Source organism: Agrilus planipennis, unplaced genomic scaffold (genome assembly GCF_000699045.2).
Source record: "Agrilus planipennis isolate EAB-ADULT unplaced genomic scaffold, Apla_2.0 scaffold26, whole genome shotgun sequence".
NCBI lineage: Eukaryota > Metazoa > Arthropoda > Insecta > Coleoptera > Buprestidae > Agrilus > Agrilus planipennis.
Genome location: NW_020439469.1, coordinates 306,993 through 326,850, shown reverse-complemented (window position 1 = coordinate 326,850; position 19,858 = coordinate 306,993). Strand labels below are relative to the sequence as shown.

Sequence of the window (19,858 nt, the reverse complement as noted above, 5' to 3'; positions counted from 1 at the left end):
AATACGTTGTTTACATTACTACCTCATAAGAAAACGGTCCGTACCACTTAGAGATGCCGTAGAACCCAGTTTCGTGTAATTGGCTAACCTCATAATTTATAAATTATTTGCTGATAGGATCAAAATAATTGTTAAATGGTAGTAAATCTACCTGTATTTTCATTTTTAATCAGAATTTATGGTTCTATTTTATATTATTAGAAATTATTCCCTTGTTAGGGTTTACATATTTTAAAATAAATGAAACTATTTAGTTTTTACTAAAATAATGGCCTTTTCTAATGTATAATGAAATATGTTGTTTGGGCAATGTTTAAGCATTTTTGTTTAAATATTGAATAAAAAGTGGTGTTAAATAGGTATCAATATAATCAAAATACTGTTTTAGTAACTTATTTTAATTATTATACATTCACCTTATCTTTTTTCTAAGTACCTACCTAAGGTACTTTTCTTAGCACCTAAGGTAGTTACTACTTTTCTCATTAAAAATAGTTATAGATATTATTATTTACAGAACTAATGTTTGTGTATATAATCTTTATTTTGTATATCTAAATACATTTTCCAAATAAAAAAATTTTCTATAAATCTTATATGCCCATGTCGGTTAGTATTAAACGTGCGCTGCTATTAGCGAGCGCTCTTTAAGTTTTGGGTTCTGTAGTCGTTTGATAACTGTGATGTTAGACAATTTTTGATATTCACACCTGCAGCTGCCTTCACAGTAGTGATAAAGATGGCGGCGATATCGATTCGTGTTTTACGAACAAGTAAGATTTGAAAGTAACATTACGTTAATCATTAAAAATGCTTACTGTAAATTCCTAAAAAAATATCATTAAGCATGTTGCTTTTTAATATAAATGCCAATTTGGCTGTGTAGAGGTTAATGTGCTTTCTTTCAAGCGTACTGAAAATGTCATTGTCGTAACTTTGGATTAAATTCAAAATTTTAAGTATGATTTGTGCATAATATGCGGAATTTTAAATTTGTTATTTCTTTTCAATTTAAAGCACATTTAAAGCTAAGCATGGCACCTGATTTGGATGTGTTAAAGGATGTTTCGTGATCGGTTATTATAGAGAAGTTTATTCATTAAAGGTAGGTCATTACGATTTCCTATTATTACCTCGCATTTTGCAAAATATGTAAGTAAACAATATGCTGTGATTGACTATTTCAGTAATTATTAATTTTATAGCATTTGAAGTTACATTTGCGGTAAGTTTGGCTCAGTTTTTAGCAGTAGTTACTGTTGGTGTCATTTAATTTATTCATTCCGTCAGGTAAATTTACAAGTGCTTTTGCTATTTTTAACAGTTTTTAGTATTTTTTTCTAAAATATTCTTAGAAATCAATAAGTTTCGGGCGTACGTTTTTGTGTGCTAGAAGAACTGCGCATGCGTATTGATGAATCAGCTGGTGTTGGTAGTATCAAAAATGTAAAATTTCCAAAATTAATTGAACGTGATCGGCAACCCAATAATACAAAGCGTTCAATGGGTTGTCTAGTATATGCTTGTTTAAAAAAAATTCAAAATCGTTCTTTTAATTATGATTATATTACATTTTTAAATCTTTAAAACTGTTCCTCAAGCTGCGTTGATTTCCAGGTATCGTTTGGTAATAATATATGTAATATACAACAAAGCATTTCACAGTACACTTAGTGCAAAATATGATGTAACATTAAAAAGAAGTCCTGGCAAGACACATAAAAATAACTTCTTAAAGTAAAATATTTTTTAAAATATGTATCTGCTTAGAAATAGTAGGCAATTCAAGATTTTACGATAAAGTTAATTGTAAACATCTTACATTTAAGCAGAATTATGTATGTATTTTATTAATTGCAGGAAGAAAAATTTAAGTTGGGACGGAGCTCCAATAGACTCAACAGATCACAACAACAACATAAGGATGACATCAGAAGATTTATTACAACCAGGGCATGTGGTAAAAGAACGATGGAAGGTAAGACGAAGAATTTTCTTTTCTGTGCCCCCCCTCCTTTTTTTTAATATCGCTGATTGAAATTTGTTGTATCATTAACTGCATTATCTGAATTTTTTCAAATCAAATTTTTATTATTTTTCTTTTATTGATAAAACAGAAGTGTAATCCTTTTTTGTCATTGTAAATTTATTTAAAGTATTTATTTAGTTAAGAAGATAGGTCTAACGATCTTATGATGATGATTTAGTTAGGAATTTAAACCAGTTTAAAAGAAATTATTTTTAATTTCATGGAGCTTTATTTATTCTAAAATTAATGGTTAATGTATAAATCTGTGAAAAAATTAATTGTATTCTGTCTACAAAAATTATTGTTTTTATTTCTATAAAATACAAATGATCTCGTTATCCAGAATGTTTCTGAAACATTCAAAAACAATTTTCAAGTGTAAATTTTATTACAGAAATATTTTATAACTATATCACCAACCATACCGTTTCTGTTATTTAATTTTTAATAATTATTCTATTCCACTGTTGCTGTATGTATTATTTTACAGTTATTAAAATAAAGACATTTATTAAATTAATGTTAATGAAAAGTTATTATTTTTTTTTCAGGTAGTAAAAAAAATCGGGGGTGGTGGTTTTGGAGAAATATACGAGGGATTAGATCTCATAACAAGAGAACAGGTGGCTTTGAAAGTGGAATCGGCAAGGCAACCTAAACAAGTACTGAAAATGGAAGTAGCTGTCTTAAAAAAATTACAAGGAAAAGAACATGTTTGTAGGTTAGTATAGATGTATAAACTAATAAAAATTATGCTATATACATTTTACTTAACGATCAATTAATATTCATTTAACATATTACATTTAATAAGTTTTGCTGTATGTATGTATACTTCATATGTAAGCATTGATTTTGTCCTTTAATATTTGGAAAAATTATAATAATTATTCTTGGTAGTATATATATATGATCCTTTTACTGTTTAATTCAGTTATTTCAAAAAAGAAAAATTCACTGACGTATAATATTGATCAAAAATAAATAATGTATTAAGTAATCGTTTTGTAGTCTGCTGCTTAAAAAAGTTAAAATTTCAGTGTAACCATATTAGTGTTTATTTAAAAATTTATTCCGGATGTATCCATTTACAATCTCAATTTAATGATTTATTAAATTTAAGTATTACTCCATTTGCATTGCTTAGACTGGTAATAACCTAATAACTCCAAAAATGTAACATGTTGATTCTTTATATTTTATTATTCACTGTAGAGGTAATTATTCTAATATGTGTAAAATTTGTAACTATCTTAGCAATGAATCTGAATTTTTGTTACATTTATTTTTACCGAGAAACATTACTGAGACTGAGACTGAGACTATTAAAAATAAACGAATTGTATAATTAAAAAAAAAAAAGTAGTACAATTGAAAGAAAAATGAAGTATTATGACTACAAAACTTATTTGGGTTGTTTTAGTGTTAATAACATCTGCATATAATTTAAAATATTTGATAAAGTGATTAAACAATGAATGTATATTTCTTTTTTTTGATATATAATTTAATAAAAACATCTGTTTACCTCTGACACAATTACTTTGACAAAAACAAATTTTCTAAAAAGATGTTTAAAATAATTAAGGTCAAAATATACCTACAATTTTGCAATTTCAGATTTATAGGCTGTGGTCGTAATGATCGATTTAATTACGTCGTGATGCAATTGCAAGGTAAGAATTTAGCCGAATTGCGAAGGGCGCAACCAAGGTCAGCGTTTAGTTTGTCTACGACGTTAAGATTAGGATTACAAATATTGAAGGCAATCGAAAGTATACATTCTGTAGGATTTTTGCACCGTGATATTAAACCTGTAAGTGAAATGTGCAGTGTGCACTTGTCTGAATTATGATGCTCATTTATTATTTTTCTAGAGTAATTTTTCCATGGGTAGAATGCCATATAATTGTAGAAAAGTGTATATGTTAGATTTCGGATTGGCACGACAGTACACGACCGCGACCGGAGAAGTCAGAGCCCCTAGAGCTGCAGCTGGTTTCAGGGGAACAGTTAGATACGCCAGTATCAACGCACATAGGAATAAAGGTAGGAATTCTATTTTTGTTTAATTTTTTTAAGTGATACGTTATTCTTTCCGAAATTGTTTTCAATTATTTTTCAATTTACAATATAGTAAAGGTTCCTTATGTTTGCATGCTTTTAAATTTTACACTTTAGTCTTCCTGTAAGTGTTATATTGTTGCCTTAGAAGCTTACTTATGCTTTCAAAGTATGTTTTGAATGTATCTTCGATATTACAATCCAAATGCCAAAATGCATTTGTTGATTTTGCAATTATTCTGTTATTCGTAGGTATTATTTTGTCAAATTCGACAACCTAATTAAATTTGCTTGTTATTAATTTTGTTTTCTATATTTTCGTGTACTAATTTATTCAAACGGCATGGACTTTATTATTTAGTCACCAATCATTTAAGTTTTCGGTTATATTTCCCATTCATTACTATTTACCGACAATGGACGGATGTTGCAATTATTGGCAGTAGATATAATCAATTTGGAATTATGCTTCTGGTGTTTTGCGTTACTTTCATTACATGTATAAATAAATTTAATGATAAAAAGGAAGCTACGTATAGCGTTATACATGGTATTAGTTGTATAGCGAAAAAAAAACGATACCTGATGCGCGGCCGTCTTAATACTCATATGGCATATAGCAAATAGAATTTTCCACACCTCGCTTTTAAATTTCAATTTTGGTTACTCAATGCACTTAGATTTCTTTTGAAAACATAATTTTTTCAACAACTTATTTAAACATATCGTAGAAATGGGAAGACATGACGACCTCTGGAGTTTATTTTACATGCTGGTCGAATTCGTGAATGGTCAATTGCCATGGCGAAAGGTGAAGGACAAAGAGCAAGTTGGTCTTATGAAGGAGAAATATGATCACAGACTATTACTAAAGCATCTTCCATCCGATTTAAAGCAATTTCTTGATCATATACAGAGTTTGGAATACGCTGATAAACCCGATTATCAAGTGAGTTCATTTGGTATAAGGTACTTGTTTTGTAAATAGACGTATAATACTCTTAAACTTGTTTAAAATGAATACCCCTGTATTAACAGTAAAAAACAGTAGTAGCGATATTCAGTATATTATATTTGATATTTTTTGGCTATTCCATTTTTGAAGTAAAACTTTTTTAGAGGCGTTAAGAACCATTTTCCAGGCCACATAACGACCGGGATATATTACTGAAAAAAGGGGACTACGTCTATAAATGTATCTATACATACTTAAATACAGGACTGGCAATTGTGCAAGTGCTTTTTTCCAAGAACTCGTTGTAAAAGTTTAATTTCTGTCCCGTGCACTGAAATGTTTACGTCTTATTTCTCATAGAAACCTTACCTTAGAAACCTAAGGACAATTCTTTAAACACTGTCTTTCGGCATTAGCAGAATTTAAAATCTACTTCATATTGTCTACACTTACATTTTGCCTTTTCTACGTGTTACACCGAGAAAATCCAACTAAATAATACTTTTACCTTTTAATATATTAATAAGCATTTTGGTAACAATTACAGTGTACGTATACGATTTTTTTTTTCTATTTGTCGTAGATGCTGATTAATTTATTTGAACGTTGCATGAAGCGACGAGGCGTGAAAGAATCTGATCCATTCGATTGGGAGAAAGTACCACCGATTGACAATAGTACAGCGCCCATTACCCCGTCGCCGCACATTCAAACTGCGCAAACGGCAATATTGAACTCTAGGCACAGGCATACTGTCACCGATAATAATCAAGAGAACATAGAACCAACGGATAATAAAGAGGTATTTTTTATTTCATTTTATTATCAAAATTATAAAAGAATACCATTGCGTCATTTCTCACATGCCCCTTTTAAATAGCGGTATTTTGTGGAATAGNGTAATTTTTAAATTTATTTAGGTAACCAAAGGTGGTGCTCTCACTTTGGCTAGCCAGTGGAAGTCGCAGTTCGATGACAGTGAGGAGACGACGGACAACGAATGGAAACCGGAGAGTCCCGAACACAGAGCCATGTTGGGCATTCCATCCGAGATTAATCCCGCTGCAATGCCTGGCGCCTTAAGCAGAATAAGCGAAGACTCGCGCACCAGAAATAGTCACAGAAAATATATTAATATTGCCGGAATTGAGGATTACCCTGAATTAGTAGGTAATACTAAAAAATTTTACTTTTATTTATTAGAGGTAGAATGGAATTTTACTGATAGTAATGAATGGAATATAGTGTTATCAACTAATACTGTGATTTTTTTTCTTTAGGTAGCTTACCTCGTGCTTGGTCAACGCCCGCCCTTGGTCCCAACCTTCGGTCGGGACTGAAACCGCCTCTGTTGCAACAGGCGGCTTTCGATGATCTCGTTTTTAAAGTGGACGTTATCGTTTTCACCTAAATTTCAGTTATTAACAGTAATAAAATTAATAATTATTATACATCCTTGGATGTGAAAGACAATTTTGTATCTAGCCTAATATAGCATACATTAAAATGGAATTATTTTACCGGAGTACTAAAGAAATATAGACTTTAATTACATTTATGTAATTTGAAAATATCTATCAGGTGTCCTTAAAACGTATTTCACTTGCTCTATGTCAAATATTTTTCTTAATCTTCTGTAATATTAAGGATTATCTCTATCGTTTCGATGTAGCTTATGTTAACTGTTGTAATATTTTTATTTCCTTGTAAAATTGGTGCCGACACTTCTATTGATATCTTCTAACATATGTAGCATATAAATTCAAAGTATTTCTAACATTATTTAAATGACCGCCGGTTACGTAGGTGTGTGCGATTTTGAAAGGGGCCGGTCAACCATTTTCTCTTTCCTCTCAAAATTGAAATCCGTTTTTCTCTCTTTGCCCCGCTAGATGCTCATGAGGACGGAATTGCCGTTTGTGCAATTTTTGCATTTAAAGAATGTTCCATTTTAAGTCGTAACACATGTCTGTTTTGTATAAAGCAGGCCCAAATGGAAACGCGCCGTAAGAGGATGGATGCTGATACAACGGCGCCCGCCGGAACAGACCTGCCTGCTGTTCGATCGACCACGGTCGACAAGAACTGTAACGCCACCGCTGATCAAACCATCACAGGTAAGTGAACTATACCTTTTTTCACATATACATACAAGTATAGTGTATGAAATGAATTCATTTGCAAGACATACCAAATATTCTATACCACGTTATTTTGCCTTTGTCCACATTTGTTATTTAACTATGCAGTACAAAATACAATCAGGCTTACTTTGGTATTTATAAGTTTAGCCGTCTTTGAAACGCAGGCGGAATATTAAATTTTTAAAAAATTGACAATTTTTAAATTTGCATGTGTGTAGAATTAGCTTGGAACTTTTTATTTTTTTTTGTTTGTTAATCAAGGTTAGTGTCACAGTACATATTCTAAGAAAATTTGAACTGTCTTCCTCTTACCGTTACTGAAGGACTGTTATTATTCCTCGATTTTTTTTATTATTAAAATTCTACCAAAACTTTAAGGCATATATAAAATTAGATTTGCGTGAGGACAAGCATAACTCGATGAAAAGATGAAAGAGACTTAGAATGTTAATTGTTTTAGCCCAACGTCGTCGTGCAACATCAAATCATGAACAAGTTCCTGTCGCGTCAGTTGAAAAGTTAGACAACGAAGGAGCCGCATCGGCCCGATCGATCTCAGACGCCAATCAGAAGTTGATCCCTATTCGGAAGAGTCAGTCAGGTGTTGCGACCGTTGGAAGACTTCGCGTAGTAACACCAACGCCTCCGCCGCAACAAGGAACTAACAATACTACTGTCGATTCTCCTGGAACACCTGAACAAGAGAGGCCTCCGCGCAGACGCCAGACAAATGCGCGAGGCTCACGATCAGGTGTTCGTGACCAAAGTGTTACTCAGTTTGCCGTTATCGATGATGAAAATGTCAGTCAACAAGTAAGTACCTTCTTGTACACTCGTTTTTTTTTACATTATATATGCTAATATCTACGAGTTATTAAAAGGTACCTATGAGTGTACTTATAAACACTTATACCTTTCTCCTTAGATTCTAAGGATAATATATATATACAACAATAGTTTACTTTCACCTACGTCTTAATACTTTCAAGATATTATACATTTATGCATATTTTTGATTGTGTTTGCAACCAAACGACGTTGTTAATATGCATCTGCATGTCTATTTATATTCCAGTGTAATACTGTTCCATATTTTTGACAAAGTGTTGATAAAACTCTTTAAACTTTACTCGTGAAAATGTCTCATTCCGCGAGCTTGTATATAAGTTTTCATAATGTCAGTTAACATCCTATGTCGTTTCTACCAAACTGTTAGTAATACATTCGAAATTACGTTATTAGCAGGTAACTGAATTGTTACAATTAAAAATTGGTAAAATTTGTCTTTGGAAAGTGTGTATCGTTTTGAGGCCCTGATTATGTTGACTGGGTTTACCTTGATGCCCAGCATTGAATAAGTGCTAACCGATTTCTTTATTAATTGGGTAAACAAAACAATATAAGTGAAATCATACCGACGGCAGGTAGAATGTGTGGATTTGTCGTAAAATCTGAGTGTAACATAATTTTCTTTCTTGGTTTGTTTGCTCCAGCATTCAACATTTACCAATAAAATGATTAATTATAATAAGTTAAGAATTACTCAAGACGAATATAACACCAATAAAAATTATTTAATTCAACTATTTTAATTTCAGTACGAAAGAGTAGGGAAATATTTACATATCTGAAAGTTATAAATAAACAGTTAACCGAAGATTAAGGTTAATATTATTCAATTTAATTTTACCAAAAAGTAAACTTACAGTTTTACAAGTTTTCGGTAAATTATGACGTGTTTGCATGTATATTATCAGCGTTGCATACAATATTTGACCTGTTTTTGAGCCCTCCAGCCCCCCCTCCTTTCCGTCATACTATCTGACCCACTACTACCGTCCTACCTCAGCCTACCCGTCGACCTACCGCTCCTTACTTGGCTATCCACGAATCCGCTCCTCTGCGACGTCGTCATACCCAGGCTATTACCGTACCACCACGCCTACCGGCCGCTTTTGAAAGTCGATTTCGGAACTTGCCGAAGATCAAAACTTGTGCTGTCGGTAACGGTAGTCGCAGTCGTTTGGCCAAAACCAACCAATTTCACCACCTTGGGTAAAAAAGTAGATTGGAATTGCAATATATTTACTTACAATAAAAACGGGATGATCGGAAGCAGAACCGATTTTATACTATACGTTTGTTATTTTCACATATATAATAAACTAACAAAAAGCTTACTTGCACTCTTTACACTAATTACCAGTAATTGTTGTTTAAAGGTTAAATTGGATTTTATGTAGTAGATAACGCATTTCAGTTCTTACAATTAACGTTCTATTTGATAAAATTAGTGTTAAATATATGTCATCAAATTTTAAAGGGGGAGGGTCTAGAGGTGGTTTTTGAGCACATAGTTTTAATTCGGTTCTGGTTCTTTTGTAACAAAGTTATTAATTTTTCCCAGTTTTTAGCTTTGTTATATCCACCTTACTTATTGGTAAAGTAAATAAAATGTGACGTAATTTTTAAATTTATTTAGGTAACCAAAGGTGGTGCTCTCACTTTGGCTAGCCAGTGGAAGTCGCAGTTCGATGACAGTGAGGAGACGACGGACAACGAATGGAAACCGGAGAGTCCCGAACACAGAGCCATGTTGGGCATTCCATCCGAGATTAATCCCGCTGCAATGCCTGGCGCCTTAAGCAGAATAAGCGAAGACTCGCGCACCAGAAATAGTCACAGAAAATATATTAATATTGCCGGAATTGAGGATTACCCTGAATTAGTAGGTAATACTAAAAAATTTTACTTTTATTTATTAGAGGTAGAATGGAATTTTACTGATAGTAATGAATGGAATATAGTGTTATCAACTAATACTGTGATTTTTTTTCTTTAGGTAGCTTACCTCGTGCTTGGTCAACGCCCGCTCTTGGTCCCAACCTTCGGTCGGGACTGAAACCGCCTCTGTTGCAACAGGCGGCTTTCGATGATCTCGTTTTTAAAGTGGACGTTATGAGAAATGTGGCGTCTCGTCATCCACAAGCCTCTGACGAAGAGGATAATAGTCAGCACCAGGAGTCGTCACATAGATATCGCAGTTTACCGGAACTTCATATGCCAACCGTGTATAGGAAAAAACGCTTCGAGGATGAGGTTCAAAATGGAGATGAAGGACTACAAGAGGTCAGTTATTGTACTGTACTTTAGAGTAATATATAAAAGAAGACGCTTAAAGTGTGTATTAATTTGAATGAAACCAAAAATTTACAAATTATAAACTATTACCGAAGGTAAATTTTTGATTTGGACAATTTAAAACATTTCTCATAAATTTCCACCAAAATAATTTAATTATGATTGTCAATTAAAGATATAAAATGTTTTCTATTAAAACCTTTTTATTCGCATAGTTAAAGTGCATTTCAGAAAGATATATTTATGTGTGTATACACAAAAGTAATTCTACAGTATATTAAATAAAAAAAAACTTCAGTAGATTTCAATAAATTTATTAACATTTTCAAAGGTTGCCGGCCGTCTAGAAATTCGTGTGGTTCCCAAAGAAATTGGTTCTAAAGAGCGAAATATGAACAATAGGGCACCCTCTAATAACAACATAACTCCCACTTCACCTTCTCGTAAGCATGCTGGTTTTCGTAATGGTATCGAACATTCGAAATCGATGCCCGCTTGCGTGGAAATGGATAGGAACGTTATTATTATCGACAATGATAAACCACCAAGTCCCGTCAAGGATGAAGTAAACATAAATCGTTCACCGCCCAAACTGCGTCTCGAGAGAACTAAAAGTATACTAAAGCAAAGCAGTAAAGAACGAGGTGATTGTCCCGAATTGGCTAGTCCGAAACGAGAACATATAACCTTTGATCCCAAAGAAATAACAGTAAGACGTCGTAGCCCAGACGCAGATAGCAATAAGAAAAGTGAAAAACGGGTAAGTCTTGGGAAAGAAGTCGACTTCATGGAACATATACGTCAGACTGACGCAGATGCTCCTCCCACTGTTCTAAAACAACGGAGTTCAGAAAAAGAAGAACGTGTAAGTGTATTTCATTCTTCTTTATTAATGTACACCGGATTGATTTTGTTGTGTATTTGAGACAGTAATTCAATTCAACCTTCATTTTGACAGTTTAAAATAAAAAACAATCTTGAGTAATAAATTTTTTATCAAATCAATGAACAAAGAAGCATTTTCCTTATTGATTGATAGTTTGTATTCTGTGTGATAAAGTATGTAAACAAAAAAATAAATAAATTATGTATTTAAAATCCATGGAGACCAAGCGTCGACTTTTCTAATAGATAAAGTAAAAACTTTTATATCGTGGATTGCTTCTACATACTTATTATTTATCGGTAATAATGTTTTACTCATTATATAAATATTACCTAAAAGCAATTAGTATTACATTGTAACTGTTCACTTATTTAATTTTTTATTTTAAATAGGTGAACCAAAATGAAGAAAAAGAAAAAGAAGTAAAAGTAACCAGCGATATTAAAGTTGTGTCAGTTAGAAGTAGACCTCCAACTCCCATTCAGGTGAGTGATTCTGAAGATGAAGATGAGGAGGATGAAGAAGCCGATGAGGAAGAAGGTGAAAATAAGGCCACAAAACAAAAGCTAGAAACTGAGCAAAAGAATTCCGACAAAAAACACGATAGTGGTGTCGAGACTCAGAAGAACTCCGACTCTTTAAGGCAGCCATTTAATAGTGATCTCACTAGTTCCAATAAGTCGTTTGTTCAGTCAAAAAGATTAATAACAAATAACAATAATAATAGTTCCAGTCGACCACTGGTGGAAGGACTGCATCCAAAACTGATCGACAAGTTGAAGAGAGAACTGGACTCGCGTTCGGAAAGCAGTTCTAGCACACAAGAAAAGATAGTTGGCGGCGGTGGTGGTGGCGTCACTTCAACAACCACATATTCGATGAAGACACTTGTGCAACAAGAGGTCGAAACAAAATTAGTGGAGGTGCGTACACGCCAGCAAGGATCGCCACAATCGGGTGCTGGAGAGATAACATCGAATCCTGCGGGAACGTACGTGACAGCGACTAGTGTTCTGGAGCAAAGGTAAGATGTACAGTTACGTTAAATTTGACTTTGATTATGTATATACCTATTCTATAACGCATTCTTGGAGGTATTTTTCTCTTCTTCAAATGTGGACCCTAAATTTATTTTGGAAACGTCGAAATGACCTATTAAATTCTCAACAGTCGTCATTTTGGAAATTTTCAAATTATTGTATTTCTATTCCAAATAACTAAAACGCATTAATATTTTGAAAAAAAATCTTTTATATGTCCCGCATTGCGAAGACTCATAAATGTGATTGTTAAGGCATTGGTCTGATAACAATTATTTTGAAAACTGTTTGGACAAGAGCCAATCTTCGCATTTACTGATAACTATAACATTCCAGGTTCTTAACTAATTGCGAACAGTTCATCTGCCCCTCTTTACTCCTGCTTCTGCTTCTAATAGGTCCTTGACGTGTACATAACTTAACGTGTAAAAACTTGTCAAATAGATAGGTTTAGATGAAAAATCAAAAATAATTTAATACACATGTAAATAATGAGATTTTCTGTTTCCGCCTGATACCATTCCTTATAACATCCTATATAAAAATAAGTCAAATTTGCTAAGACGCGCATTAGTTTCTTTATTGCGTTTTTTGTAGTTATTTGGAATTGATCTAGGAGAGACAATAATACGAAAACGAAGTTCACAACAAATAGGGTTAATTAAATGGCAAATACTGCTTACCTGTAGTGCTGTAACTAAATCAGTTGCACATTTGATGTTAAAATATGTATAACTAGTCAGTGGTCTATGCAAAAATACATGTGCTTTAGATATTAGAGTTTCATACCGTTGTTTACAGTTCACAAAACAACAACTTAGCTAGCTCATGTATATTTATAAAAAAATGAAGTAAATTTCTTTTTGTAAAATATTTTCCAATGTAAAACTATCACAAAAATAAATTGTGAATAGGGAGTATAAATATGTTCATATATTTTCCATAACGAGTTAAACCGTTATAATTAACTAAATAAAGTTAAATGTCAAAAATTAATTTAAACAATTAAGAGTTCAATAAAAATTAACATCTTTCAGTACAGTAACTATAATGTCACAAAAATCATGTTTTAAAGAAATTTTAATTATTTATTGGAAAAAGTTGTAAAAATGTCGATAGCGTCGCTTTCTAGAAGCTTTTAGCGCACTCTGACGTTGCGGGCCTTTTTTTGTAGTAAAGAAAAACGGTCAGTAGCTAACGGAATTAGTCCCGGACTTGAGGAGCAGTCGGAGTATTTCGATGCGTCCGAAGACCCTCTACTCAAGGATAAACGACAAGAACAGGAAGATGAGGATAGTGGTGTAGATAATGCCAGCCAAAATCTGCGGGAAACGTCCGTAAGTGCTTGTAAATGACGCTTCATGTTACTTTAGTATTTATATTCAAGATTGATAAAGTTAAATAGTTTTTTGTATTGTGAAAAGTTTTAAATGTTATATTTTCTATTCTTTTTTTGTTATAAAAGGGAATATAAAGGAATATCATCTTACCATTTTAAATTACGGCCCATCTATTAACATTCATTTTCTATTAAAGTTCTTAAATGAATAATAAGTTCATTACATTAATTAAAATAGAATGTCGAAAACTGTCAACTCTTCTACTAATATGTTTTATTACTTATGTATCTTCTTTCTTATTAACACACTTTTTCTTAATTCTTACAATAAAGATACAGCATTTAATTGAACTTTACATATATGATGCTTTGCAAAAGAAAACAAAATTCAACTTGACTGATTAAAGAAATTCGAGAAAATCTAATAGAGTTCTGGGAATCTCAAGTAAATAAAACATAAAAACTCAAAATTTCATCTGAAAACCGCTCCGCGCCTTAGTTTCAATAAAGGTTCCGGTAGCCGTATTTTTATGGTGAAGTGTCCCCTAAGAGAAATCAATATTGTTACCTGTGCTATAATATAGATGAGGCTAATAGTAAATGAGACAAGGTATTAGCGCTCTATATTGGTTAGTCGTAGGGATATTTAAAAAAAGTAACCGATAACGACTTTTTTCAAAGCACAACCTTTAAGTAACTTCTAGAACTACGAAAGTAATACCATAAACAAATATCATGGTACAATCTACAGTTTATTTTACAACAGATTCCGGTGGATCAAGTCTAGACAATAATAAAAAAATTGAAGTAGAATTGTTTTCTTGTTAACAAGAAGGTTTTGTTAGAAGATTGAAGCTGCGGTTTCTGTTAGAAATAAACAAATTTTTGTTTTTTGGCCCATTCTAAGTAAAAAAGCCTTTTCGTATTTTTTCTTTAGGGCTTAGTTTTCGTTTTTCAACTCACAAGTAAATATATATTTTTATAAAGTTATCTGATAGAAATGAATCGATAAATGTTTTATTTGTATTTTTCTATTATTTCTATCTAGCATTTGAAAAAAACGTCGTTTTGGGCACTTCTTTTGAAATGTCTACAACTAACCATGAGACAGAGGTAATATCTTTTGTGTCAACTACTATTTTGTAGTTTTATATGTCGAATTAAAGTTGAAATTTTCAGATCCATTGAATTTTTCTAGTGATAAAAATCCAAATGAAATGGAAATATTGTGTGTATAAGCAATTATTACCGCTAGTTCCCATTAACATGTCCTTTTATTATACATTGTCATTTTCATTTATTTCGTTCGTACTCACATGATGCTTTATAGACCGAATATTAATTTACACATTTTATTTCAAATCGTTACCTGTATCATTATAATTATATCTATGATAGTTGAATTTCAAAAGATCCTTTACGTTTATAATTAAAGTACACGACAAAGAAGATTATAAACCAATGCCGCAAATAGTAGTAGTAATTTGTGAAGGATATTGATGTTCTATTATATATTTATTTAGTTATATACTACATCAGTGTGAATAAATATAAACAGCATCTTTTAAATTAACTTGTTTAATAACGTTTGCATGTCTATGAATACGTATGTTTTGAATGACAAATTATGAAAATGATTCGATCTTCTTTTACGCATATGTCGTTGAATAAAAATAAAGCTTGAAAATATACTATCTTTATAAAAAATATAAACTCCCAAAGAACTGAGATTAACAAGAAATTGATTTTAATGTTTAAAATATTTACTACACTTTGGCTTTTGGGCTGATTGCATATAATTTAATGACATGTGAGAGGTATCCTTACATTGCTGTTAACAGCAACAAAATCAATGTGTCCCTCAATATTGCTCCAATCAATCCCATACTTAACAGTATTTCCATATTTGTATGCGTTCTTGAAATATAACGGTCGTTTAATTTTTTCTGTTTTGTTTTGTATTTATTTTTTTATAATTAATGAATTAGTTTGAAAACTAATATTAGGGTTGAATGTTAGGGTTGACAGTTGACGATATGGACAAAAATTAGTGTAACAGTAAAACAAAATTGAAGTATTATCTGCTTGCGTGCATATGTACCTATATTCTATGTAAAGCGCGTGGCTAGATAGACGGCTTTCATTTTACGTTGTGAATTACTTGCTTCGTAAGGTCAGTCCGGCGCCGGACGGGGGAAAAACTTCAAAAATTCCAGTAGCTGTAAGTGGTCAGAGACTTGCCAAATGCATGTCGTGGTCGGGTGATCTCACTCCCGGTCTGCGGCGGCGACGCCAAGGCGAGAAGTACGTGAACGATCCGAGCGAACTGAATCTCAGGTTTCAGCGACGCTCTACTTTGGGAGGTTAGTCCTCTGTTGCTTTTGCTTCGCATAGGTTTTCGTATTTACATCGTTCTGCTATTAAACACTGCTATCCAATTTTTCAGTTGCTTTTATATAAATATGTACAGGCTATATCAAACTTCAGCTTGGATTGGTTGTAAAGTTATTTTAGGACTGTTCTGTCGTTGTCCACGTAATCCTTCTCCCAACCGTTTTGTCGTTCTTCGCCAACGAATATACAAAACGTTTGAAAGAGACACGGTAGAACAGCTGCAAAGAAGTTTACAATCAGTAAATAGTATACAATATCTGCCTATATAATCGATTTGCGTAGAAATCGTATTATATTCCATTTTCACTTTTTGTTTTCAAAATTCCTCACATTCATATCAACAGAGATAGTAATAGGCATTTGTATGCTGTCTAGGAGTTTAGCATGAGTATGCCGAAAGACCACAATTGTTAACTGTATTTATTAATACCGTATCTGTCCCTGTTATTGTAAATTCTTACAACTTTATTTAACCAACTTTTATGTCGGCTTGGCTTCTAAATACAATTCATGTAGATTGTATATTGGGTTAATTCATTTTTTTTTGTTTCTTTTCTCCTTCGAATTGGTTTAATAGTTGGAAGAGTATATGTGAAATGAACTCTGGTCCAAGAAGAGTTCGTAATGTTGGAATTCGTAGTTTATGAGACACAATTATACTTCACAATACATTTCTTCTACACTAAAGGAACGGTTTTCACCTTCTTTAGAGTTTTTATTAAGTGCATTTCAAATGTAGGTAAAGCTTGTAATCCCTTAGAACTGTGAATGGAAGGGATGGGCGGCAACTATATCGAAAACGAAATTAGTGCTACCTATACAATTGCTAGTTGAATATGCGTTTAATCAGACTTATATATAATTACAACGCACATATATACTCTATTTTAATCACTGTTTTTTTACCACCTGAGGCGAAAAAATATTGTGTATTAACTTACAATTTTCCATGATTTTCTTATGGAAAACTAACTAGAACCACTACAATATCGATATTATGAGCTCTATTTGCACAAGAGTTTTTCTCATATGTATTTGCCAGTATGCCTGTTAAAAAAAAAAACAAAAAAGATTTGAATCATCCTATAGTATATACTGCTTCTTGTATAATGAGAAAAGTAGCAACCAGTGTAGTATCAGATCAACTTTACACTTTTTATAATATATTTAGCAATCAACATGAACTCGTTTTGTTTCCGTCCTTAAATGAAAATCAGGATACAAAAAACCTAACATATACATACTTATGCAGATCGTTATATATTAAAGATACGTGTATTAAAAACAAACATGATTATTTTACAGATAGGCATTTATTTCAAAATCCCGGTGTTGATTATTCTAGGTTTATTTCTTCGTAATTGTACCACATGTATTATGCAATTTTTTATATGAATAAATTTTTACCACTACAGATAACCCCAATGTATTGAAGAAAAATTGTTGGTGCTGTCACGTCTTCGCCGGGAATCGAATCTGTGTCCATGCAGTAGCCTCTCGTAGCTTAGTAGTAGAACAATGGTGCGGGTTCCATTCCTGGCGTGAGCGTGATAGCAGTTATATTTTTTTCTCATTAATTTGAGGTTATCTGTAGTGGTAAAAATTAATTCACTTTAATGTTCTTTGTTTGTTCATACAGTGAAAATCACTCAGGAAAAAATGACGCATATTTTCATGTAATTTTAGATTTTCAATTTATTATTTTATATATANATATAAGAAAATATAAACGTTTCTCCTAAAGTAAACGGTATTGTGGAGTGGCGAGCTTCTTCCGAGTTCCTCCACACCGGCGACGGTCTTTATACCGAAATCAGGATAGCATTAGCTCATTTTATTATTTAATTGAAAAGAAGGGGAGACCACTTTTAGTCTCTTTTTTATCTTATAAGTTTGATTGCTCGGTAAATATCGTTATTTAGTTAATTTTATAGGTAATTTAGTAATGTAATCACTTTTTATTGAGATATTTGTAATAGCTAATTGAAGTTGGTCGAATGAAGTTAAAGTGCATTACCCTAGCAATAGTTCGACATTATTTGTATTGACTAAACTGTGTATTTTTTTTATAGGTAATTTAGTAAATTAATCACTTTTTATTGAGATATTTGTAATAGCTAATTGAAGTTGGTCGAATGAAGTTAAAGTGCATTACCCTAGCAAAAAAAGTAAACATGAAGAAAAACATGGGCAACCAGAAGTCCACAATCAACCAAATAAGGTTATAATTACCTTAATTGTTTTTCATTTTTAGTAGTTTTGCTAGGTCATGTCCCTTCATAAGTTCATTCGACGTTCAGATATATTATCATCTTCTGCATTTGTACAAGTCAATTTCAAAAGTGCGTCAGTTAAGTACCTACTATTACAGAATTACATATAAATACATATTTAATAGCGTTAAAAATCTTATTTAAATGTCTGTTCGTATAGTGACAGCTATAAATTCGGTTAGTATATAAACCATAAAAAAAATCAAAATTCGTTACATAGATATTTCGTTTGAACAAACAGCAAGGTATTTACAAGTAATAATTAGGAATAGAACGTGTCATTTACTGATGCCAGTTTTTTTTAAATGATTTGATCACAAACAAAATCGAAATACTTACTTGATACACTTGTTCTCATTATAAATTATCGTTTACATCATTCACATAAATTTAACGTTTTGCATATTCTGAAGGTGCTCGTGTAAGAGGAGTTCCCACTTGTCTTATAGGAGCAGCTCCTGAGAGTTCACCTGACACGTCCGGCGACGGTCCCGCCCCTCCTCCGCCACCACTGGGCGAGCCCATCCAAGAGAGCCAAGTGAGATGCCGACGATTTAGACCTGTGACGTAGTAACGGGGAGTGTGCCATAATATTAAGTGTTTTGCGCCGTGCCAGTATGGCCGACAAGAATTTGTGAATAATATTTATTTATGATGATATTTTTGTCCCGATTTCGTGATTATATTGAAGTTACAAGGCTATGATTAAATTAAATGTAAATATAAGTAACAAATTCCCCACAAAAAAAAATAATTGTGACCGTAGAGTTGAAACCATACACATTTCTAAAAAATTTGTCTGTAATACGTATATGCACAATTGCATTTATAGATTGCAACATTACTTTGCATTTTAAATTGTTTTAGGCGCTTGGGCTGGTAAACGTTTTGTTGGCGTTACAGTATATCACCTATTTTTTCTTCTGTTTTTAAAAAAAATTCATGTCTTATTGTGATCCGCTGATGTTGCTATGTTTCTTCTGCGAACAAGCTAAAACTATCCCTACAAAAAATTTTATTTGTGCATAAATATTAAACGTATAAAAAAATAAAATTTTTTAGTTTGATATTAAAAATGATCACACTTTTACGTATTTTGTAATTATCTACTTATTTATTCAATCTTGCATAAAACTTTGTCGAAAGTCACTTCTTGTGGTATGATTGCAATTTACATTTTCGCATGAAAGTTAAAATGGCCTTGTCAACTTCGATGTAAACTGAGCTTCGAAACGATGTGATGTTCATACATACTCTTAAAAATACTTTGTAATTCTGATTCTCAAAATATAGACTTTTAAGATATTATTACAAGATTAGAATCTAGAGGCCGGAATTTATAGCCGCAGAACATGAAAATAAAAGAAACATAACTTCATAAATGTGATTTTGAAAACTGTTTGGACAAGAGCCAATCTTCGCATTTACTGATAACTATAACATTCCAGGTTCTTAACTAATTGCGAACAGTTCATCTGCCCNTCAGACATTTTGTCATAGGTTGAATTATTTCGGCAAAATTTTTAATAAATCTTCGGTAATATCCTATGCTTGATGTTTGTTGGTACCGGGTAATTTTTAATTGTCTTAATT

At 32.2% G+C, this 19,858-nt stretch overlaps 1 protein-coding gene across 12 annotated transcripts in view; it reads left to right on the top strand.

Moving 5' to 3' along the window:
* Window positions 1-19,573, top strand: part of LOC108739910 (tau-tubulin kinase homolog Asator) — a 125,986-nt gene extending 106,413 nt beyond the window's left edge. For 3 of the 12 annotated variants that reach the window (XM_025979063.1, XM_025979065.1, XM_025979061.1), the window contains exons 2-16: window positions 1,861-1,978; window positions 2,581-2,750; window positions 3,650-3,845; window positions 3,907-4,078; window positions 4,825-5,042; window positions 5,632-5,850; window positions 7,033-7,165; window positions 7,653-8,005; window positions 9,675-9,924; window positions 10,035-10,321; window positions 10,665-11,198; window positions 11,612-12,243; window positions 13,434-13,596; window positions 15,772-15,961; window positions 18,679-19,573. In XM_025979063.1, the coding sequence (XP_025834848.1) occupies window positions 1,861-1,978; window positions 2,581-2,750; window positions 3,650-3,845; window positions 3,907-4,078; window positions 4,825-5,042; window positions 5,632-5,850; window positions 7,033-7,165; window positions 7,653-8,005; window positions 9,675-9,924; window positions 10,035-10,321; window positions 10,665-11,198; window positions 11,612-12,243; window positions 13,434-13,596; window positions 15,772-15,961; window positions 18,679-18,836 (3,793 nt within the window). In that variant the 3' untranslated portion in view covers window positions 18,837-19,573. Of the gene's footprint in view, window positions 1-675; window positions 774-834; window positions 1,106-1,525; window positions 1,618-1,860; window positions 1,979-2,580; window positions 2,751-3,649; window positions 3,846-3,906; window positions 4,079-4,824; window positions 5,043-5,631; window positions 5,851-7,032; window positions 7,166-7,652; window positions 8,006-9,674; window positions 9,925-10,034; window positions 10,322-10,664; window positions 11,199-11,611; window positions 12,244-12,595; window positions 12,755-13,433; window positions 13,597-15,771; window positions 15,962-18,678 lie in introns of those variants that run through there. The other 9 variants (XM_025979069.1, XM_025979067.1, XM_025979068.1 and 6 more) reach the window with 9 other exon arrangements.
* Window positions 19,574-19,858: the final 285 nt, after the last annotated feature.